This window comes from Podarcis filfolensis (assembly GCF_964270895.1).
Source record: "Podarcis filfolensis genome assembly, chromosome: 8".
Taxonomy (NCBI): Eukaryota; Metazoa; Chordata; class Lepidosauria; order Squamata; family Lacertidae; genus Podarcis; species Podarcis filfolensis.
Window position 1 is genome coordinate 41,202,607 of NC_139611.1, and position 24,377 is coordinate 41,226,983.

The following is a 24,377-nucleotide window of genomic DNA, read 5'->3' on the forward strand; positions in this document are numbered from 1 at the left end:
TGCCTTACAAAGGATAGTGTGCAATAAGAAAAGGCTCAGGAAAGGCTGGAGGGAGTGTGGATGGAGGAAGAGGCGGCTGTGGGTCAGGATTTGGGAAGCTGTGGTGTGCCTGGCCTCCAGCTCCCAGCAGCCCCACGGCCAATCGTCAGAGGTTATGGCAGCTGGCCTGAACCACACCTGGAGGATCCACAGAGTTTACAGCCATGCTCTGGGCAGAGAGACACTTTCTTTGAGATGAGCAGCAGCGCTGGCCTTCCTCATTCTCTCTCCTCCCCCCCAACTTTGCCTCGGCTCCTCTCTGCCTTCATGTGCCGCTAATGAATATTAATGAGCAGAGGAGGGAAAAGAGAGAGAGAGAGAGAGAGAGAGAGAGAGGAGAAAAATTAATCTGCCTGATCCTTCGATGGCTGCAGCAGTAACGATATGAAATCTAATTATTCGTCCCAATATTTCTAAACCCTCCAACTCAGACTGACAGTCTTGGTCGGTTTAGAGCTTATCACTCCAAGGAGCAGAGTGCTCACGGCTTGATAAAACGCACACACATGCACCACACACACAACTCTCCCCCCCCCTCATTTACACACACGCGCACACACTTTTGCTGATGCTGCAAGAAAAGAAACATTCCTAACTTCAGAGAGAGAGAGAGAGAGTGCGCAAGCAAGATATATCTTGGGGGTGGGAGAGAAGTGTGTCACTGAAGACACGTCCACGTGCCTGGGTCTTTTTTTAAAAAGGGGGGGGGGTGGATGATTCTCTCCAATCTGCTGATTCAGCATTTCTGCTCCTGGCTGGCCACAAAGCCATGAAAGGGGCCACCGTGAATGGCCGTGTTCACTGGGTGGAAAGATGCCCAAAGCCTCAGTTCAGTATGGGACACTTCACTGTCTGATAATGGTTCGCTAAAGGTAGAGATGGGGGCCCATGCCATCCTCCCCCATCAAACAGTACTCTCCTTTAGATCCCTCCTCTAGAGTGTAAACTTAAAAGTAATTTATCATATCATATACTGTATAACATTTTGGTGCAACTAAATCGAAGATGTCATGAATAAATTGTGGAGCGTAAGCAAAATTTTCAAAGGCTTTAGCTCTCTTCCCTATTGAGCTGTGCAGGGGGGCAATGAAGACCATCCCCCCCCTCTGGCTTCTCAGTGTTCACCAGGTTCACTGGCCACATTTGGCCATCATGGCTTACTACACATGGCCCACTGGCACCTGCTATGCACCTCCCTGCTAGGGCGGAACAAAGCACAATCCCTGGCTTAGACTCACATCTGAACTGTGGAGAGCGGCTTGTTTTGGTTGCAACATTTGCAACAAGCCAAGATCTGTAGCTAAAGGTTTGCCCTTGGGCTTACTGACCGTGCTCTGCTATGAGCGAAACAAACCATCGTCTCTGGGTTGGATGTGATGCTAAGCCAGGGATTGTGGTTTGTTTCCTCTGCACACTACCAGTGATGAGTGAAGTGGGTGCAATTGGCTCTTGCTCAGTAAAACTAGGGAGAAGAGAACTGCAAAGAGCTGCATCCATAGAAAACCATGGGCAAACTGGCACCTCTCACCCATTGATTTACATCCTCGAAAGGAAGCCAGAATAATCAACTGGTTAGAGCAGGGGTCGGCAACCGAAGGCCCATGGGTCACAAGTGGCCCATGGGGGTCATTAACCACCCATGGATCCCTGCCGCCTGCTCGGTCAGCTCCTGTGCACTGCACTAAACCAGGGCGGAGCAGAGCAGGAACCGCCTTCTGCGATACTGGCCGGCTTCCCATTGGCTGTAGGAAGCTCCTGCAGCCAATGGGAAGTTGTTCACGCCTCCTCTGCGCCAGAAATAGTGTTTGCACATGCGCGCATGCGCACACTCCGGCCCACCATGGCATCTGCGGGACCGTGAACCGGCCCAAGCCACAAAAACTTTGCCAACCCCTGGGTTAGAGCAACCCTAGTATGAAGAAAGTTTACTACATTAAGGCCTTTTAAGTTTGGCTGGGGGGGAGGAGACTAGTAAAGGGGGAATAATAGGGGCGTATTAGATCCATGGTGTGGAAAAAGTAGACAGAGAGATGTTTTTTCTCCTTTTCTCATAGTACTAGAACTCAAAGATGTCCAATGAAGCTGAGTGTCGGAGGAGGCAAGGCAGACAAAAGGAAGGACATCTTCACACAGTGAATAAAGTATGGAATTCTCTCTCGCGAGATGCAGTGATGGCCACCCACTCTCAGGCAGCTGTAAAAGAGCATTAAACTAATTAACAGAGGATAAGGCTATCCATGATAACTAGCCAGGATGGCTATACTCTGCTGCCATTGTTGGAGGCAGTAAGTCTGTGTACTACCAGTTGCAGGGAATAGTGGGTGGGGACGGTGCTGTTGAACTAAGTTTCTGCTTGCAGGCTTCCCATTAGGGTATCTGGTTGGCCCCTAGGAGAACAGGTTGCTAGACTAGATGGGCATTTGCCTTCTTACATCCTTAAATACTTTTATTTATTTAACTTGTTCTTAATCTTGTTATAATTTAGTTCAACTGTTTGTACATTTGGTATTTTCATTATGGTTCAGGGGTTTGCTTTTGACCGGAAAGTGGCATATAAATCCCAAATCTTCAATAAAATGTGTTTTTTTCCATTAAAAAACAGCTTTTCTCCTTTGCTGCCCCATATATTTGAAATCACTACCCAGCACAAAGCCACCTCTCCCAGGATCCCTCCTGAAAGCCCACATTTCCTTTGAAGATTCAGGGGCTTTGTGCAAGGTTCCCCTTACTATAAACAGCAGCTTTTGCAATATTTGTGCCTACCTGGGCTACAATTGTGCATCAGGCCCCATGGGCACAAGCTGTAGTCCAGAGCTCCAGGATGGGAACCAGCTTGGCAAAGGCTGCCCTTCTGTAAGTCAGTCATTCACTGTAACTCTATTCACAACTCTTTGGGGCAAGGAGTTCCCCCCACATTCTCATCTGCAAAGCTCCCTGCAGGCTTATGGTGCTATATGGGTGTAAAAAGATGCCTGCACAAACCACGACGGACACATTGGAAGTGGCTCATTCTGTTGCTCCATTAGCCCTGCCCTGTCGTCACCACCCCCAGGTTCTCGAGAGCGCCCTGGAGTCAAGTAACAAGACTGTCTCTTACAAATAACTCCAGGCGACAAGCTCCCAAAGTTCTGCATCCGTGCCAACCTGGCTCCCCAAAACAGCCCCCCCTTTATGCCTTTCCCCACAATGCCCCATTGGGAGCATAAAGGGGCTGTGAGAGAGACAGACTGGCAAGCAAGGTGTGGCTTCCTTCCCGGACACTCTCCATGCCAGCCCCTCCGTGGTAAGTGGGTCCGGGCAGGAAGGCAAGGCAGAGAAACCCTCCTTGTTTTCCCCTTAACAAAGAGGTCAGTGTCTCCAATCTGCAGCGGCCCAGATAACCATCGGAAACTGTATCTGAGCAACATCCGCTTGGGACTTTTTTTTTATCTGGGGCAGCCGGACCCCTTGCCAAACAAGGGAAGGGAGAACCGTCACGCTGGTTAATCATTAACCTCCAGGATGATTTGGCCCGCCCCACAGGAAGGTTTGGGTTTTTTTGCTTGCCTTTTTTTTTTTAGGCTGGGGAGAGACACTTCATTGTGGCAAGGAGTGCCAGTCTTGCAGGGAGGGTAAGGATGCAGAGAATGTGTGCTAATGGCATCTTCCCACATGCCTGGCTTGGGGAAAGGCCATAGCCCAGAGGCAGAGCATCTGCTTTGCGTGCAGAAGGTCCCAGGTTCAATCCCTGGCAGGCTTGGGAGTGAGACCTCTGCCTGAAAAGCTGGAGAGCCGCTGCCAGCCAGAGTTGACAGTACTGAGCCAGGTGGACCAATGGATTTGACACAGCAGCTTCCTATATGCCTATGGCATTGTAGCATGAAGCTGGACACAGCCTATTTTTTTTACAAAGCTGCATTAGGATGGACAAAGACTAGGGATGGGCTGAGCAGTTAATTCCATCTTGTTTCAGCCTTGCTGCCACTCAGTTGTGAGCCTGTCCAATGCATCTTGTGTGCACTTTTTAGTGTAAACACACACTCTTCAATGCATTCACCTCAAAACACGCGTTTTATATGCACTGTTGACACAACATGCGGATTTTGGTGTGCACTTTTTGCAGACTGCAAATGCACTGCAAAATCCACCGTCCAACTGGGAGCTGTGTTATGATCCACAAGCAGGGTTGGAGCCATCAGGTCAGGTTGGTCTGTTGCAAAATGCAGATTCCTCCCTCATTCCTAGTAGGGCCTGGCAGACTCAATTCTGCTGCCCATCAATGGCATGGGAGCCTGAGGAGAGGGCAGCTACATCATTTCAAAGATCTATCTAGTCCAGCAACCCGGATTCCCATAACGTGCCTCCTGGCTGCTCCCACAAGCAGGGTGCAAAGGCAACACCCCGCCCCACGCTTCTCTTTTTGTCTCTATTAGGACTCACTGCAGCTGTGATTGTGAGCTGTTTTAAACTGTTTTGAATGCTGCATTTTATATTGCTGTAACCCAACCTGGGGCCTTCTGGTGAAGGGTGGAAAATAAATATAATATTCAACATATTGAACATATTTAATCCTGGCACTTTCAAGTTAAGAGGGTCATCCAGCAGATGATGGGAAATGTTTCTCTCTCTGCCTGGGACCCTGGAGAGCTGCTGCCAGTCAGAGACAACTATACTGTCTTAGATGAACCAATAGCCTGATGATATAAGGCAGCTTCCTGCTTTCCCTTCCCTAATGGCCATCATAGACTGGGGATTTTTCATTCCAGTTACTGAAGAAAAGATGTTGGGAGACCCATTTTTTCGTGCTTCCCCAACCTCCCCCTCCCCAGGCAAGAAAAGAGACTGATAGTCAATTTCGGCCATAGAGAGCAACAACCCTTTCCTCTGTCTTCTGGGTTAAAAAAAAACAAAACAGAGAAGGGAGGCAACTGAAAATATAAAGAAAAGGAAGAAACTGGGGCGGGGGGGGGGATGAGAGGAGGGGGAGAGAGAGAGAGAGAGAGAGAGAGAGAGAGAGAGAGAGAGAGAGAGAGAGAGAGAGGCAGGGCTGGGAATCATCAACACGACTTGATAAGGGAAGCTGCTGAAATGGGAGCAAAAATATTTAGACAATAAATGAAGTATCAGAAAAAAGCAGCGGCATATCTTTAAGAAATCAATCATCCCGTACCGGTTGTCTGGACATACGGCGCCACAGGAGAGATAGCCGCCAAACTGGCAAGATAAGGGTTAATCAAGGATTTAATTTGGCAAAAAAAAAAAGATAAACGGGGAGGCTTGAGCTGGGGGGGAGGGGGGAGAGAGAGAGAGAGAAAGAGAAGGGAGAGGAGAGGAGAGGCCAGGGCTTTCTGTCCCACATCCTTCACAAAGCCCCATAAAAAAGAGTTGGAAGAAATCCCAAAAGAGCCACCGCCGCCTCCTCCTTTTCCCACTGGCAGAGATCGGGTCTTGCCCAGGCCAAGGTCCCTTGGATAGCACTTGGGGGGAGCCTAACCACCTATAGAGCAGGGCATGAAACATTGTGGGTATGGGGGTGCCAGGCATCCCCCCAAGTTGGAAATTCCTTCCCCCACAGAAGTGCGACTTTCAGCATATGCTGAAGATGCACCTCATTGCCCTGACCTTTGGGCACTTAAGGACACTGGATGAGGCTGAAAAGGTCCTGCCTAGCTAAGCATCCGGTTCTCATGGTGGCCAACCAGAAGATTGTGGGAAACCCTCACGCACGACCTGAGCACTATTGCACTCTCCCCTCCTGTGGTTTCCAGCAGCTAGTATACATAAACATAGCTGCCTTGGACCAGGTTGGTAGAGCATCACCATCATGGCTAGTAGCCATTGGCAGTGTCCACCTCCTCCACTTGAGATGTCTGTTTTTAGGACCCACTCTAGTTGTGATTGTATTTGTTTCAGACTGCTTTGACCTGCCCCGGTTCCTTCTGCTGAAAGCAGGTAATAAATCTAACAACAGCAATGGCAATAATACAGTCAAGGCTCAGACAGAAAAACCCAGAGCTATGCAACAAGATCTTCCATAGAAAGTTAGCACCAACCTGCTCCCATTCTGCTCTTCCTGCCTCCTCCAGTGGGGGGCAGAGAGAGGGTGGAAGGGGCCGAACTGCTGCTCCTCTCCAGTGCCCAACTCCTCTCTTGTAGGAGGAAGGGTGAATCCTTTGGGTTTCCCACCCCCTTCCCCTTTTCTGAATTCCAAGTCATTTCAGAACTCCCTGAGCCTAGTTATAAATCATGTCCATAGCTGTTTTTTTGGAGGCATGCACATTGCTATATTATTCTTATCATTTGCTCTAAAAGGTTTTGCAATATTTTTATTGGAATCAGACGTGTACTTGTTGCACAAAATGAGATACTCATGCACACACACAACCCCACAAAACAATCTTGATTCTGATGTCCATCCCCTCTTCTGCCAAAACTTGAGAAGTTTAAGAGGAAAAGGAAGCAAGGCCAAAAGAGGTTGTGAGGATGAGATACTGGGTTTGTAAGTCAACACAAAACCCAGGTTTGGACACCCAAGAGGAGCACGAATGGAACAAACTAAACAACAAAAGCCAAAGATGCACAAACAACATATTATGCTGCCTTCTTCTGTGATAGACCATCAGTCCAGCTACTTTAGGGATTCCTACACTCACTAGCAGCAGCTTTCCATGGCTTCAGGCTGAGAGGGGCCTTACCCAGCCTCGTGACCTGGGATGCTTACGGAAGAGATGCCTTGTGGAGAACCCCCATTCCCATCACAAAGCTGCAACGCCCAGGGTGCTTTAACCACCAATCCCTCTTCCCAAGGAACTTTGGGAACTGTGGCTCTGTGAGAGGAAAAGGGGTCACTTAACAACTCTCAGTACCCTTAAAATACTACAGTTCCCAGGATTCTTTGGGGGAATCTGTGACTGTTTAAAGTAGTATGATACTGCTTCAAATGTACGGTGCGGATGGGGCCCAGTTGTTCCAAAGGCAGGTCCACTTTAAGATTTATATCCTGTCTTCATTGTAATTCTTGCTGTTTTACTTTCAATCCCTTTCCTTAATCATCACTAACATAGAATTTCCCATTTCCATTGTCACCATTGGGAGCTGTCCACAATGACCCCAATACTTCTTTCCTGGCCAGTCAGGAAGCTCCCCAATGCAGACACCTGTGTGGAGGGTGGTGGGGCTGAACACATGAACACAATGGGGAAGTGGGGTCAGCCAGCAAACCCCTGCTCTTGGAGAAATGAAGACCCAAATGAGATGGAGGCGTGGAAGCTGTGGCCCTCCAGATGTTGCGGAACTACAATTCCCATCATGCCCTGGGCTACTTGCCATGTTGGCTGGGGCAGCTGGGAGTTGAAGTCCAACAAGATCTGGCTAGCCACCTCCAATACAGCAGCTGGCTGTAGGTATTTAGCAGCAGAAGGAAAGCACTCTGTGCATCCTCAAAGGCGCTCGTATTATGTTCCAAGCTGAGGCACTGATGTGGAAAAAAATTGTTCTGGGGGAATTACAGGCTCTGCAATTTGCCATCCATGAAACTGGGATACACATGGGATTATTTTTGGTTGCAATGAGCCTTGCTTCTACTTGATTGACATGGGGCCTCATTTACTACTTTGTTGCCTGCTCATTACAGGGCCTAGAGAGATCCTTTTGAAGCTTTTCACAGCCTTGCTCGGTTCATTGGCCTCCTGAACAATTTGGGGTCACCTGCGACTTGGCCACCTCCCTGCTCAGCCCAGCTCCAGATCGCTGATGAATAAGCAAAGCAGCACCAGTTCCGAGACAGAACGGCAAGGCAACTGGGGAAACCAGAAATTAAACCCAGCAGGGTAAAGGCCTTCCAGCCGGGATTTCAAAAACATACCACAGGCCTGTGCAGAAAGGAGCTTTTAAGAACCTGATGCTGATGGGATATAGCCCTGCCATGAGCCGCACTAATGAGATTAGCTGCATGGGAGAAGCTGCATCCTGCTGATGGGCACTTTGTGTGTGGTGCTAAACACACCATCGTAGCTTGGCCTGTGCTAAAAGGATGCTGCTTGTAAGTGAGAAACAGGAAGAATCAGAAGCATTGCCTTGGGGTGTGGTTATGATGACCACCACTTATTACCTGTGGAGGTGCCTGAGATATGCTGCAAGGTCTGGGCTAGCCAAGACGGTGTCCTCCAGATGCCCTGGACTACACCTCCCACCATCCATGATGACTGGCCAGGGCTGATGGGATTTGTAGTCCCAAGGCATCTGGAGGGCACCACATTGGCTTAGAATCATAAAATCATAGAGTCGTAGAGTTGGAATGTACCCTGAGGATCATGTAATCAAACTCCCTGCAATGCAGGAATATAGAGCTGTAACATACAAGGATTGAACCTGCAACCTTGGCATTATCAGCACTACACTCTAACCAACTGAGATATCCATGCTTTCACCTGTACTGGACAACATACATAGATTTTTTAAGTCCCAGGAAGTGGAAGGGACTGCCTTAAAAGTGCAGGAAGGTGGTCTGAAATGACAGTCAGGCTAGGAATGCCATCTGGTGCAAGCTCAGCCCCAATGCCAGGATGGTGTAGTGGCCAGAGTGCCAGACTAAGAGTCCATGGAACTTAGTACTGCCTGCACTGACTGGCAGTGGCACCTGTAGATGCAGACGACTGAACCTGGAACCTCCTGCATTCAAGGCAGGTGCTCTACAACTGCCCATCCCTTAACTCACAGGAATTCTGCAAGGATAAAACTGGAGTGCCATGGACTGCCTTGATCTCCTTGGAGGGAAGGTGGGATAAAAATGATGCCACCCACCAAAGGGCATTGCAGCTGTTTTCTGCAGAGAGAGGAAAAGAGGAGAGGGGTGCTTGCTTTCATTTCTGCTGACTTACTGACTGCTTTACTTACTGGCTCACTGTTCCCTGGAGAAGCAGGCTCACTGTGGATATTCCCCTGGTACGGACCCCAGGACAATCCCTCAGGCACGTTCTGCCTGGCACGCACTTTGCTCTCGCCCTCTGATGTCATCAGCTCCAGTTCACCTGATGGGACAGGAGGAAAAATAGCAAGATCAGGGAAGCAGAAATCAGTGAGGTGAGACCATACATAAACTTTCCAAGGAAGCTTCTTCAGTAAGAAGAGATCTCCCTACTAGGTGGCGTGGCCTTCCTCCTTTCTTAAAACCACAGAAATGGCCAGATTACAATGTTCCCATAACATCTATCAACCAATGGAGTGGGAGAGACGGTGCCATCTGGTTGCACACCAGGGTGACAGATGGACCCTCCTTGTTTTGGCAGGTGAAAATGGGGTTTTCAAATTTGCTTGTGAAAGCATGGAAGACCTTGGTGAATGAGCAAAATAACTGAGCAGAGGCTAGGTACCATTTCTTATTCTTTAATGAGGTTCCTACTTCATATTAGCAGTTGAAGCAGAAGCACTTCTTTTGCAAAATTGTTCACATGTCCTTATTAAAAGACAAAGGTTGGGGGAAGCTCTTTCTTTAAAGTTCAATATGCTTAATAAGTTGAATTAATTCTACAAACATATTACCTGTGGCTGTTGGCTGAGCATAATAAATTGGAATTATACTATGCACTGTTGCTTTCTGCAGAGTGAAGGTATGTATGTCTTAGGGCTGGGCGATGCCGAGTTTTCAACATCACCAGCAAAACAACGCGGTTTGGCGATATACCGCAATGTTGGGAAAAACTGCATTGGCCCAAGATGGCAAGATGCCGAGTGAAACTGCCACAGTTCTCATTGTGGGAACCAAGGCGCTTGCACCCCAGTACCTCACGGGCTGTGGCCAATACAGCTGGCCCTAGCCTGCTGCTCAGCCGGGGGGTGGGGGGCAGAAAGGCTCCTGTCCCCAGCTGAGCGAGCCTTGAGGCCACTGGGGGCAGGAAATGTTATTTGCAAATGTTATTTATTTATTTATTACAATTTATATACCGCTTGATTGTAAAAACAAACAAGCCATCAAAGTGGTTTACAAAAATATGTAGTAAAGACAAGTAAAACATTGAGATAAGTAAAAGTAGCAATAAACTGAAAGCACATCAGATTCTATGTATCTGGGCAGACTTGTCTAAAGAAAAGTGCTTTTAGTAGATGGCCAAAAGAATACAACGAAGGCACCTGCTTGCTTCGTTGTATCAACACGCAGGGAATTCCAAAGTGTAGGTGCCACCACACAAAAATATCATTTTCTTACAGATGTGGAATGGGTATCATGTGTCACCTGTAACAGTGGCAGTTTTACAGATCAAAGATCTAGAAGGGCAAACGCTCTTCTAGAAAATATTTCCCATAAATTAAAAGTTGCTGAAGAACATAGTACTGTACAAGAGACACACCCCCTATTTATTTTTTTTTTGCAATATAACATGACTTCATTTACGAATGATGAAGCGCATGGCTGGGCAGTCTCTCCTGCCTATGCAAAGGTGTGGATCTTGTGAGGTTTTACTTTGGTGGGTTTATTGTTTGCATAGTAAACTTTGTAACCTCCTTCTTCTTCATGCTGGACTTTATGCTGTATACGATTTCACTGACTTCTGATATTTTACTTGCTATGTTCTTTATTTATTTGTTATAATTCAAAATTTAATTATAAAAAACATTTGCATTGGTATATGGTACTTATGTGAGGCACAATTGCAAACACCAGAGAAACAAGGACAAAGCACAGCACTAAAAATAACAACTGACACTAATAATTATCAGCACAAACCAAGATGAACAACAATGTCACGATACTATTGTGGATAGCCCTTTTTGCATTCCACGACAAAAGCCTTTATTGTTGTTGTCATTATTATTTATTAAATTTGTATACCGCCGTATACCCGCAGGTCTCAGGGCGGTTACAACAGAAAAACACAATATAACAACACAAAATACATAACAAAAACAACCCAACAACCCCTCCAACTTTTTTTAATTTTAAAAGGGCTTTGGATGTCAATCAGCCAAAGACCTGGTTAAAGAGGAATACAAAGGGATTTTTTTTAGCTGCTACTGCAGAGGTGGCCACCTGGTTTGCAATGGTTTTACCATGTTCTGCCAACAGATTGCAAATAATATCAGGCAGGGCCCAGCCAGCTCTTGCTCTCCAAAGGTCTCCTCCAGAAATGAGCTCTGAGATCTCTATACGAGGGAAAGTGCAAAAGAGAATGCGCCACGTCTTCCACCTCCCCAGTACCACAAAGGCATGTCCACTGTGCATAAGGAATCCCTTTATGCTTTTCAAATAAGTTGGAGGAGAATATGAGCACATATAGGATCGGCAGAGCTGCCTATAGTTTAGGGAGTGTGGTTATGCCAGCCACCATGATGACCACTGACCGCTACATCACTGCTGCCAATGACCTACTGAACAAGAACCAGAGCAGCTCTTCTTCCAGATATTCACCTGTCCCTCGCCTGTTGTTTCCGAAAATTTCCCCTGTGGCCTTCTACTGCGATTAGCTGCCCACATTCTGAAGCCAGAGCTTTCAATGAATAGGTTTGCTGTCGCCTCAGTTCAAAGGTGGAATTGGTGCTTCAGCTAAGTATGGGGTCCCCCTGTGAAAGTTGCACCTCAACAGCCACGTCCAAGATAGCTGTACCTGCTTAAGGTAAGATTTTCATGTTGCTCTGACAGCATCAAGCAACTGTTGGATGTATACTAAAGGGTTTGCAGCAAAATATTTAGTGTGTGTTTCCCAGAAAAGCGAGGGGGACAGGGCAAGTCACCTTTTACCTCCTCAAGGACCTGCCTGTTTTGTGAGTGGCATCTCTGTCCACTTGGGTGTCCAGGGTGTGCAGCCCAGTAAGCCAGCTATTTAACTCTTCAGGGTAAATAGCTGATTCTACTTAACTCTTCAGGGTAAATAGCTGATTTAATAGGAACTTGGGACAATGTCAGACCATAGGGTGCCTCTACTTTATCTACACTGACTGGCAGCAACAACTCTCCAGGGTTTCAGGCAAGGAGTCTGTCCCAGCTCTCACCTGATATGCCAGTGATTTCACTTGGTACCTTCTAAATTGAAAGCAAATACTCTTCAGTTGAACCACAGATCCTTCCTTCGTGCAGGCAATCCTACTTAACTTTTCTAGAACGTCAACATTATGGCATATTAGTTTAATTTCCACCACTCTACACTGCCTGATGAGCTTTTGAGTTACACAAAATCCATCAATGTGCTTTTAACAATAACAATGGTTAAAGGTAAGAGGTCGTGTTTGTAGCAACCTTTGTAAGATGACTCAGAAAGCACTGGATTTTCCCTGTCTGGGCATCATGTAGGGATTGGGAGGGGGGATTCAGTTCAGTTTGCATTAAAAGGTGAAACTACCAGGTTTGTAATTTCCAAACCAATACAAGAACCGAAGCACAGCCATCTTTCAAAATTTGCTCTTCTCCGAATATTGCAGTGCAGTTCTCCAGTCAAGTAACGTGTAGAAAAATGCATGTGCTAGAGTAGAGCATTATAAAACTGCCTGTATCAGTAAATATAATATTCCAAAATGCATTATATTAGGGAAAATTGCTTTGCAAAAATGTGTGCATGTTAGGCAAAAATGCAAAGAAGAAATCACACTAAAATACTGATGAATTTTTATGAGGACCTTTAGAAACTGCAAAGTGCTGCAGAAATGTGGAGGACTGAACTTAAGATGGGAAGAAACAGGGAATTGAAAGAAACCAAAATGGACAGATCCAACCCTTCCTGGCATCACCTCAGCCCACTGTGGCCCCTCTCTGGTTACTTTGCAAGGAGCTGCAACGCAGGGGACGGATCAAAGCTTGCTGGCATCCCTCCATCAAAAAGGGAGCCTCTTATTTTGCTTCATTAGGACCCTTGGTTGAGACGGCTTTGAGCTGTAATGGCCTTGATGGTCCGATAAGCCTCTCGGTTTAATGGGTTAGATAACATGTAAATCGGCTGGGAAGACCAGCCTAAAATGTTTTAGCTGCACCTTCATCTTTCAGCGGACAGATAAGATGGCAGCTAAGCAATACTCAGATGGATGTTAAACGGAGACTCCCAGCAGTCTCCCTTTGTACATCTGAAAGTGGAGAAAGGGGTCGACATTGCATTTCGCCCTCTTTCCCTCCCTCCCCAAAGCCCTGCAGTCGAGGTGTTCCGAGGGAGCGACGGACAGAGGCGCAGGAGGGAGGCTTGGCGAGGGTCCAGATCCAACTCCTTGCGTGGGAAACAAGGCCTTGGAATCAGACTGCTCGTTCCACCAAAACACATCAAAGGCACTGGGGTGGACAGGGAGGCAAAGGTCCCCATGTGCTAAAGCTTATCAGGGCAGAGGTGAGGTGAAGGGAGGGGAGGGGAGACCATGGCTGGAGAGTTTCTGGGCTCAGAGCAGCTTCAGCAAAATTCTCAAGGTGGCCTTGCGCACACGAGGAGTGGGAGGATTCAACCTGTACAAGAGGCCTGCTGGCTCAGATCAAAGACTGATCTAAGGCCCCATTCACAACACAGATTTAATGTGCTATTACACCACTTTAAATAGCCATAGAATTTTGGGAGCTGTAGTTTTTCATGGGTGCGGAGAGTTCTCAAAAGGCCACTATTACCTACAATTACCAGAGTTCTCTATGAAGAGGGACTGACTGTTAAACCACTCTGGGAATTGAAGCAACGTGAGGGGAATGGGGGTCCCCTAACGACGCTCAGCACCTTTAACAAACTACAGCACGCATAATTATTTGGGGGAATCAATGACCGTTTAAAGTGGTATCATAGAGATAAACTGCATGGCGAGAATGTGGCCCAAGCACAGCATCCTGTTTTGGGCAACGGCCAATCAGATGCCTCCGGAAAGCCCACAAGTAGGGCATGAAAGCAACAGCGCTTTCTCTTGCTCTCCATCAGCTGGTATTTCATGGCATACAGCCTTTGATCCTGAAGGTAACATACATAGCCATTATGATGGCCATTTTTGTATCTAACTGCAGCCAGTCAGATGCCTCCAGGAGACCCAGAAGAAAGGGGTGAAGCCAACTCCTCACTCCTGTTCTTTAGCCATGGCAACTGATCCCCAGACCCAACAGCCTTGCGCATGGGAAGACAACATGTGCAAGAGCAGAGACATTCTGTGCACAGTGGCAGGTCACTGGAGAGCTGCCGTCTGTGGAGTGCTCCTTTAAATTATTTTCTGTGCAATTGGCAACATCTTACTGAGGCTACACCTCATTTACATTTCTGTCCCAAGAAAGAGCACACTAATAGGAAACCCTGCCCTTGATCTTGCCTCCATTCTGGAGGCTTCTCACAAACCGTGCAATTCCCAGCATTTTTTTAAAGGTGTGCCTCCGCTGGTCCAGTCAAGTTCTGCTGATATGGTAATAATGGAGCCTTCACCTATCTACTTACAACTCACAACAGCCATGGCTGTTTTCTCCAGGGTGTTGGGTAGGAGACCATTCCCAGCCACAGCTGGAGAAGCCAGAGATTGAAACAGGGACCTTCTGCATGCAAAGCAGATGTTCCGCCACTGAGCTATGGCCCCTCTCTTAAAGCAGGACAGCCTCTACTGAAATGCATCACTCCCGTCTGGGAAGAAGCGAGGGAGTGAAATCCAGTTTCTGATCAGTCAGCCCTCTGCAAAAAGGTTCCTCCCTTTAGGGAATCTCAAGGAGAGCCGCAGCCAAGTGAGCAGTAATGAGCAAGTTCTGTCCAGCTTAGCAAACAAACCTGTTTTGTGCCCAACTGCCACCCTTCCTCCTGCCCCCTTTCCTCCTCTTCCAGCTTCTTGCTGGCTAATCAGTTGCGTTTGGGTCAGGCGACCATGTCTCCAAGATAAGAGCCTTTGCCTGACACTTTCCATGTCAGAGCACTCCATCTTCTGTGTATCAATCCCCACCAGAGAAAACACACAGCCACTGATAAAGAAAGCAACCGTTCCAGACACAAGGGGACGAAAATAGGGCAAGCCGAGCCGCTTCCCTCCCTCCGTCCCTGCCGGATTTTGCTAAAAAGGACATAACAGGAACTACTCCCCTCGTCGAAAGCCAAGGCGGATGCCGAAGGGCAGCTCCAGGAAAGCAAGGTGGAAACCGAGGCACAGCAGAGCAGAAACCCAACCGCAGCACTGAGGCCAGGAGGTTCTCCAGCTGCTCTCCCGCCTCCCTGCCCACAAGCACTGGGCCACCTGGCCAGGGATAGCCCAGCTAACCTCCAGCTGCTAGGGAGCAATGCAGAAACCCCCAGTAATCCGATTAACTGGGGCCTGTTTGTAGAGAGATGTCAATAGTTAACAGTACCTCAAAGCTGGAGGGATCACACAACATATGAGCAAAGTGTGCCCAACACATGTTTGTGTCTGCCAGAGAGCAACTTGTACCCTTTCAGAGAATGGACGATGGTTGGCTGTCTGTATATGGCTCTAAAAAAACCCAAGGCTCAGCGTCGGCAGGCCTCTGAATTCCAGTTGTTAGGAATTGCAAGTGGGAAGAGTGCTGCTGCGCTGCTTGGGTTCCACTTCCTGGCTTGCCAGAGGCATCTAGTTGGCACCTGTAGGAACTGGATGCTGGAGGAAATGGGCTCCCTTTGGTCTGATCCAAAAACCAGGCTCTTAAGAACTTAAGCCCTATGGAACCCCTTGTCGCACGACCCGCCTCCTGCACTCCATCACCCACCAAATGAAGGTCTTCTCACTTATAAGAAACCCTTCCTGACAGCCATCATCATCTCAAACAACATTGCTGCTGCCATCTTTGCAATGGGTTTTGCTGAATTGTTGTGAGGCTTCCAGGGACTCAAAGAAGCTGACAGAGGGAAGGACAGCAATTTGGTTGTCAGCTTTGGTTTCTCTTGGTTGCTCATTTTTCTAGTCTTAATCTCCATTCACCACATTTCCACACCATTCTACAACATATTTACCTTAAAAAAAAAAAAAGTCCTCATGAAAATTCTACAATATTTTGTGTGCATTTCCCCCAAAGAGGCATTTTTCTATGCAATTTTGACTAAGAAACAAATTTTTGTAAACATTTTCTGCTAATAAAATACACCCGCTGATGCTATTGCTATTATTATTATTTTACTAATAATCATTTTTATGCACACCTCCTAATTTAGACATTTTGGGGGTTGAGAACTACATTGCAACCTTCAGAGAAGGAAGGCAGCTGTGGTTCTGTTCATGTATTGCAGGCATCCCCAAACTCGGCCCTCTAGCTGTTTTGGGACTACAATTCCCATCAGCCCTGACCACTGGTCCTGTTCGCTAGGGATGATGGGAGTTGTAGTCCCAAAACAGCTGGAGTGCCAAGTTTGGGGATGCCTGATGTATTGTTTCGGGAAAGGCTAGGGTTAGGTAGGATTGAATTAAAGGGTGAACTGTGCCAAACCTCTCCTCCATCCTTATGCTTAAGTGAGCATATCTGGGTCTACCCATAAAGCCGTATGCAGACTGCACAAGAGAGGGAGAGAGAGATTGGAGCATGGGGAACATGAAATACTACAATGGGGCAGGAAAGGCTGGAGATTCCACAGTCTTGAGAGTCACTTGAGACCCTCAAACACACTTGTTCACACACGTCAGCTCTCTGAGCCCCATCCGGGACGAAAAGGAAGCCATGACGTGTCTATTAATAAGAGCCCAGCCCAGCCTAGCTAATGGTCAGAACAATCTTGCAGATTATCGCAAGGAACAAAGTCCATTTTCCCCCTCCCTCCCTCCCTCCCTCCCTCCTGCTCCGCTTGTGTGCGTGCGTCTCACTGCCCCTAATCTTGGGATCGGTGGTGCTGGCGCTCAGTTTCACCACCCTGCAGGTTAATACAATTCCTCCCTTATCTTATCTCCCCATCAGTTTCCTGGCAAAGCCGGCATCCGATTGGCTCCCGCAAGCCAGCTGGCCTGGAAGTTATCAGAATAATTCTTATCTCCGGGATCATTAACCAAATTGGGCTGGTATCGGCCTGCGCGCTTGTGATAATAAAGTTACAAAAGGAATGGAGGAAAAAAGAAAATAAGGCGAGGGACGCCGTCTGAAAAACGCTTCCGTTCCCTGGGGGTGCCTCTCAGGCAGAGTAAGAAGGATCTCAGCCACAATGGTGGGGTTGGGGGAGATGAGAAGCAACTCAAACCTGCCACTCCGGGTCCAGATAGCTCAGCAATTGTGTCTTTCGACAGTGGGCCAACTGATGCCAGTCAAAAGTGCAAGGGCAGCATGGTACAGCCCATGCACAAGCCTTCCAGCAGCCTGAAATAAATTCTCCTTACACATTTCAATAAATTTGCATGTGTGTATGTCCTTGTTCATTTTTCTGGCTTAATGCAGCCAATACCCACTGCTTAAGCATGTATGCCATTTAATTTAGCCTGTTACAACATCCTGCGGCCAAGCGTTCCACAGGTCCTTCTTCTGTACTTGCCTTCACCTCACTGCCAACCAGTTTCGGGGGACAGCTGACTTACTAAACTTTCCTCTACTCATTCCCTCTGCACTACCTTTGATCTTGCATATATCCAGCATTGGCCATCTACTATCTTTATTTTCTAAACCTGAAAAGGACCACTTCTGGTAAGGTGAGGAAAATGGCTCCCTTTTGCTTGCGCGAACATGACTGCCTCCTTCTGGGAGTTTTATGCCTGCTTGGTTCACAAGAGTAGCACCAAGTAGACTGCATCCCGCAGGAAAGGATAAAGGGAAGTGATACGGCAGTGCTGAGTTCAGTGTTCAACCTGGAAGCAACAGAGAACCAACCTATCACGTGATTAGAACTGCCACATGGAACGTTGTCAAGTTGCAATGACAAGAGTCTCATTGCTCCTTCCTTCTTCTCCCTTGATCGACTTATTCGCTGCTTAAAGTTAGACTGTGAGCAACATGAACATAGAAGACACCCCAACCTTGTGTTATTCTACAAAGCACTATTTATACTGAGGATATTAACTATTAGTATCATAAGCTGATAAAAAAAGTACTGCTGGGAAAGGGGCCTAAGAAAATGAGAAAGGAACTAGGAAACATGTAAAGGCAGGCAGTGGCCCTTGGGTTTGCTTGCCCCTAACTACAATGTGGAGGATAAAAACGTTTTCAAAGGATGACAGCAAAGCTTTTATATATATATATATATATAAAAGCAAGATAGTAAGAATTGTTTTATTAAAACAGAAATGGGAAAAATACAAAGTGGCCACCCGACCACTCCCCAAAATGCTAGCTTCAGTTAGTTCCTCTAGAATAGAAATAAGAAATTCTCAGCTAATGTCACCTCCTCACCCATGCAAGCAAAAGCAACAATTCTAATTTTTGCTTTCTCCTGACTGTGGTGGTATCTCTCTGGGCCAAGATCCTAACCTGAAAGAAGGGTCCAGGATTATCCACATTGTGATTCATCAGGACATCAAAATTTCATTGTATTCACTTGCATAACTGTCCTGTGTGGTAGGCCACCCCACCACATGGCAAAGATGGGATTTTCAACCCAGATCCAACTCCAGCTTGGTACCTAACTGACCCACACTGGAAGGACTTGCATTCTTGTAAGATTCATAGGCAATCAACATTTCAAAGACTGCAGAAAGACAGTGTATGCCCTGCTCAGATCAAGAATATTTATTTATTTTATTTCTCTATGCCCCGCCTTTTTACCTGATGGGACTAAAAGCAACTTACCGATAAAAACAATAACCAGAAAAATACAATTAAGCATTGATAGAATTTAAACTACCATATTTTTCCATGCATAAGATTAGGTTTTTCCCTAAAAAACACTGTCAAAAATTAGGGGGCATCTTATATATGGGGGCATCTTACAGACGGAAAAATACAGTATATCAATGACAGTTTCAAAACCATATACAGTCGTACCTTGGATCTCGAAAGCTCCTGAACAAATCGGCTCCCAAACAATTGAAATCCAGAAGTGAGTGTTCCAGTTTCCGAATGTTCTTTTGGAAGCTGAATGTCCGATGGGGCTTCTGCGGCTTCCAATTGGCTGCAGGACCTTCATGCAGCCAATCAGAAGCTGCACTTTGGTTTCTGAACGTTTTGGAAGTCAAATGGACTTCCGGAACGGATTCCATTCAACTCCCAAGGTACAACTGTACATAAATAAAATATGTTTAAAACATACTACTACTACTACTACTACTACTACTACTACTACTACTAAATTATTACAATAAAATAAATTTATTACAATAAAAACAGCATGGCACCATCCCTTTAACTAAAAGCAGTCAATTCCCAAAGGCCTGTTGGAACAAGAAAGTCTTCACCTGCCAAAGGAAGGTCAGCAAGGAGGGAGCCAGTCTAGCTTTTCTAGGGAGGGAGTTCCAAAAATCTGGAGAAGCCACCAAGAATACTCTCTCCCATGACCCCAGCAAGCATGCCTATGAAGGTTGTGGGACCGAGAGAAGGGTCTCCCCGAATATCTCAAAACTCGGGGTAGGTTCTTATGAAGGAAAACGGTCTTTCTGATAGCTTAAACCAGTGATGGAGAAACCTGGTCCTCCAGCTGTTTTGGGACTACAATTCCCCTCACTGGTCCTGTTAGCTAGGGATGATGGGAGTTGTAGTCCCAAAACAGCTGGAGGGCCAGGTTTGGCCATCACTGGCTTAAACCTAAGCTGTGTAGATGGACTCATGTAGCCTAGCTTCCTGCTTTCCAAAGTGGTCAGCTAACCAGCGAGGCATGATGGCAACTGACTTCACCTTTTGGTGACTCTCAGTGAAGATATTCAAGGGAACAGGTAAGTCTCTTAGGTGACATATAAAGGGTCAACGTGCACAAAACAGCAGCATCCTGTTCTCACAGTGACCAACCAGATGCCCATGGGAAACCCTCAAGCAGAACCAAACACAAGAGCACTCTCCCTGTCTGTGGTTTCCAGTATCTGGTATTCAGAACCATTACTGCCTCTGACCATGGAGGCAGAGCAAAACTACCATGGCTGCTAGCCATTGATAGCCTTGTCCTCCGTCAATTCGCCCGATCCTCTTAAAAAGCCATCCAAGTTTATGGCCGTCACTGCCTCTTGTGGGAGCGAGTTCCATAGTTTAACTATGCATTGTGCAAAGAAGTTCTTTTTTTTTTTTGTCTTGTCCTGAATCTTCCAACAAAAAACTCAGTTGGCTGGAGCTGATGGGACCTGGAAGGCTGATGTAAATTATTATAAATAAATAAGTTTAGCCATCATATCTAATAACGGTTGACTGCCTGCTCCTCTTCCTACTCTTGTGCTGTTCTCTTTTAAAGTTATCTAAGGCTGTGGGGACCGCCACATCATGTGTCAGGGAATTCCATCAGTTAATTAGGCACTGTGCAAAGATGGACTTGCTTTTTGCCCACCTCTACATTCGGGGACAGCATACCATAAGCTGGGAACAAGAAATAAGGGCTGGCTGGTGCCATCATACCCAAGCTTGTGAGCTTCTGAGAGACGTCTCCCTGGCTCTGATGGGCAGGGGTGCTGATGAAATGGACCAAGAGGATGTTTGTCAAAAAGGTGGTTTTCCTTTTGAGAAGTTTCAAACACGAGGCAGAGGGAATTATACATATTTTAAAAGTGACAACTCAAGTAGCAAAACGATGCGTGATAGCACTGGCCTGATAAGATGGAAGGGGGTGATTGGGGAGCATTTTTAAGCTGCGTACAAGCAACGTCTTTACACTTCACCTTCCCATACAAAAGAAAATATCTTTAAAGGGGCTAAGGAGATTATCCCAGCTTTGGCAGCTCGGATGCTCAAGTAATCAGGGGCAGCCTTGGGAATAACAAAGGAGTTGTTGGGCGTTAAAATTAGACAAAGAGAAAAAGAGGAGGGGCTTGGAGGGGTCCCGCCTTCATTCCCCCATGTCTGTGGCAGATTCCCACTTGCCTATTAGTGGAATCTAGGGAGTCAGAAGCCCACAGAAGAGGGGAAGCAAACTTGTAAGAAGGCATGGCTTTCCATTACATCCAGTATCCATCACATGCAGAACCGTTTCTGTTCTGCTGCAGTTGGTCTTCTGCCCAAACCTACATTGTCTCACCGTCCGTCATGCTGAAATTACATAAATTGCATAATTCATCACATAGGTTACGTTGTCATTTCCTTATTCTACTCCTTCTGTTAAAGTGCAAAGGAAATAGTGCAAATTTGGGGTGTGTGTGTGTGTGTGAATCAATTACATATTGTTTGTGGACTGAAAGCAACAACAACAGACAATGCCATTCATATATGCTGGGTTGATTTCTGTTCTGGACACGCAACAAATAAGCAGACACTGACAATTACTGCTGCTGTTTCTGGTTTCCTCAGAATTCTCTGACATCTCTCTGACACACATCTATACTGTTGCACACCAGGCAAATTCACCTTAAAAAGGAATGTCCCTCCCTCCCCCTAGCCCAGTTGCTCACAATCCCAGGACTAAATGTAAACAGAAAATGCACTTTGGGTGATGAAATTGCGCCACCAAACTTAAGCCCTTGTGCTCCTTGCCAACGGTGGCTTCAGGGAGCAGGTCTCTTCAGCTTGCCAATGCAAGTTCCCCACCAAAAGAGAGAGAGAGCCCTGTCGCACCTCTGTACGCTCAAGCCGCAGCGGCTCAGACCTGCCAGCAAGGCAAGGTGGGGCAAGGTACAGCCCATCCAATACGTGGCCCTCCTTCCCTCCCTCGGCAGCAACAGTCTTCAGAGCTCTGCTCTGCTCCTCACCTTTGCGTCTGGGTTGCTGACATCCACTCACCGTTGTCCCTCTCCGTTTCAAAATGGCGCCCTGGCAACCGAGGACTGCATTTCAGGAAGTATGGGGCTGGCGATTCACATACCCCCAAGTCCCCTCTCTTCTTCTGTAGGGTCTCTGCTTATCCGGACCGCCGCCAACCCCCCCTCCCTACCTCACTGCCAGCACATGCCCAGCCCCCGCCACTTAGCTGGCTATTGGGGATTTCTCCTCTCCTATCGCAGCCAAGCATCACTGGGGATTTATTGATTTTTTGACACAGTTAACAACAGCAAATCTTTATCTCTGCAAACCCTGACCCCATTAGTGGAGGAGGCTCTTACCAAGCCCGGATAGCAACGTGGACCTGTCTACCCTTCCCCCAACCTCCAAGGCAGGAGTTTTAGGCAAAGGGTCACTGTTACAGGATGAGAGGGGAGCCCTTTTGCCAATAAGGCAGTTTCGTGACCAAGGCACAGCCCCCTTCCACTCTCTTTCTTCTTTGCAGGCTCAGGGCAATGGAGGCAACAGTTTTAACACACCAGGATTTGGATTATACCAGGGTGGGTGGTCGCAGTGGGGGAAGAGTTCAAACTACCATCAAATTTTTAAAGCGGCTACCCTGTGCAACGATTGGCAGGGGTGGAGCACCCAAATTCTGAGCAGCAAAGGCCATGCCTATACTTCAAATATAAGCCAGTTTCAAAGCCATCACAACATCCCACCGAGGAATTTTGGGAGCAAAAAGAGCTGGGGGAACTCCCATACAATTTTCAGAGACCCTCCTCTCCAAGCTACCATTCACAGGATTCTTTGGAGGCAATCAAAGATTTCAAAGCAGCTTGAAAGTGGTTTAATTGTGGAGTGCAGAACGTAGCCAGAACTTTTGGCGCTGGGATATTAGCTGCCACCGCTATTATTATCGCTGCTCTTTCTATCATTATTTATGGAGCCCCGTCAACATGCATGACACTTTAAAGCGTAACGGGGAATAAGGTGGAGCCCTGCCCTGTGGAGCTTTTCAATCTAAAATCTGACAGGGGGAGGTGGCAGAGGAAGCAGAGGAAGACGGGAGGGAATGGGAAAAGAGGAAGTACAAGCATTCCCCTTCTGGACACGTACTTTGTCCTCAGCACCTATGGAAACATTCATAGGTAGCCAATGTCCTACCCTTATCCCTTATTAGAGATGCAAAAAGGCACTGAATTGCATTCTGCCCCACATTCATTGCAGCACTGTTTCCCTTCTGCTGCAGTTTAGCTTCTGTTAAACGCTATGTTTTCCATCTTGCTGTCCGCTGCGGACATAATTAACTATTTTATTAATGCTGCATTATCACTTTGCTTGTCTCAGTGCAAAGGAAATGCAATGTAAATAGGAGGTGAGGTCATTGATTCCATATTGTTTGAAGACAGAAAAACAACAGTGAATACCGATCATATTCACTGGATTGATTTCCGTTCCGGATGAATAAGGGAACACTGGCAATTTCAGCTCCTGTTAGAACTCTTCAACTTCTCTACCCCTAATCACAGGCCTCGCAAGCATCCCTTAAAGGAAGAAGAGAGCTTTGGCCATGATGCCGAATCTGCCCTCAGATCCCCAAAGAAAACTGTGGCTTGCCGTTACGAGAACGAGGTGGAGCCAGCCTCCATGAGTGAGGGGAGGGGAGGACAGCATGCAAGTTCAAAAGATCCTCCCTTGCCAATGGGTGAAGGATACAGAGGACCACTTCTGAGTGGTAAAGCTACCACTACATGTACAGTGCCATTTTCTCCTTTCACATTCCCCCCTCTTCTTAGAGCAGTGTGGGGACCCAAGGCAGTGTGCAAGGGCACCTACATGTGTCCTCCAGGTGCAACAGCCAGCTAGCCAAGCGTTCACATGTGTACAGGGGAATTGCAAATGGGAAAGAGTGCTGCTGCTGCTGCTGCTGCTGCTCTTGTGTCCTGCTTGTGGGCTTCCATTGGGGCCACCGTGAGAACAGGATGTTGAACTAGCTGGGCCACTTGGTTTGACCGAGAAGGGAGCTCCTTCTATTCTGACGATGTCGCAACCTTGACTTAATAGTTCAACTCGCACCCCCGCACCTATTTTTGAGCTGCCCTGTCAGCCCGAAGCCCCAACATCCTGCCATTTCCCCACCCCCAATATCAGGTCTTATTTCTTTATCCCACCCACCCTGCCCCCTCGCCACCCTGCTTCCAGCCTCCCCACACACCCCTTTAGAGAATTTCTCATAAACCGGAGTCCTGGCCGGCTGGTCCCTGATACCATCAGCTCCAAGGAGAAGGGACAATAGGGAGATGGGCTTTGGAGGGTCTGATCATATCCTGGAGGCAAGGGCGGTGTATTCAGGCCTGGAATGAACCGTGATCCTATCTCCCCCGCCAGGGTGTGGGTTATTGTGTCTCATAAAAGGAGGGACTCTTCACTGCCTTTTCTTCTGTTTTACGCTGGCCTGCCTTATCAGCGCCAGCATGACCCACCTTGCTTCTCCCCCCACCCCAATCAAAAATTCTCTTCCTAAGTGGTTTTGCTTAAAGAGTCCGGCAGCACACACAGGGCGTCACCCCAGAGCCATTTAACCCTAGAACACCTGGTGCGGCATCGGAAGGGTGTTCCTGAGCATGCACAGAGGAAAGCAGATTTATTTCTGCTATCCTGCTTGCCCTCCCTTCCCAGGAACTCTGATTAGCTT

At 47.3% G+C, this 24,377-nt stretch overlaps 1 protein-coding gene across 6 annotated transcripts in view; it reads right to left on the reverse strand.

Moving 5' to 3' along the window:
• ZFPM1 (zinc finger protein, FOG family member 1) overlaps nucleotides 1-24,377 on the reverse strand; it is a 114,058-nt gene that overhangs the window by 14,964 nt on the left and 74,717 nt on the right. For 5 of the 6 annotated variants that reach the window (XM_083626227.1, XM_083626225.1, XM_083626224.1 and 2 more), the window contains one exon: nucleotides 8,914-9,047. In XM_083626227.1, coding sequence (XP_083482353.1) covers nucleotides 8,914-9,047 — 134 coding nt within the window. Of the gene's footprint in view, nucleotides 1-8,913; nucleotides 9,048-21,669; nucleotides 21,851-24,377 lie in introns of those variants that run through there. The other variant, XM_083626229.1, reaches the window with a different exon arrangement.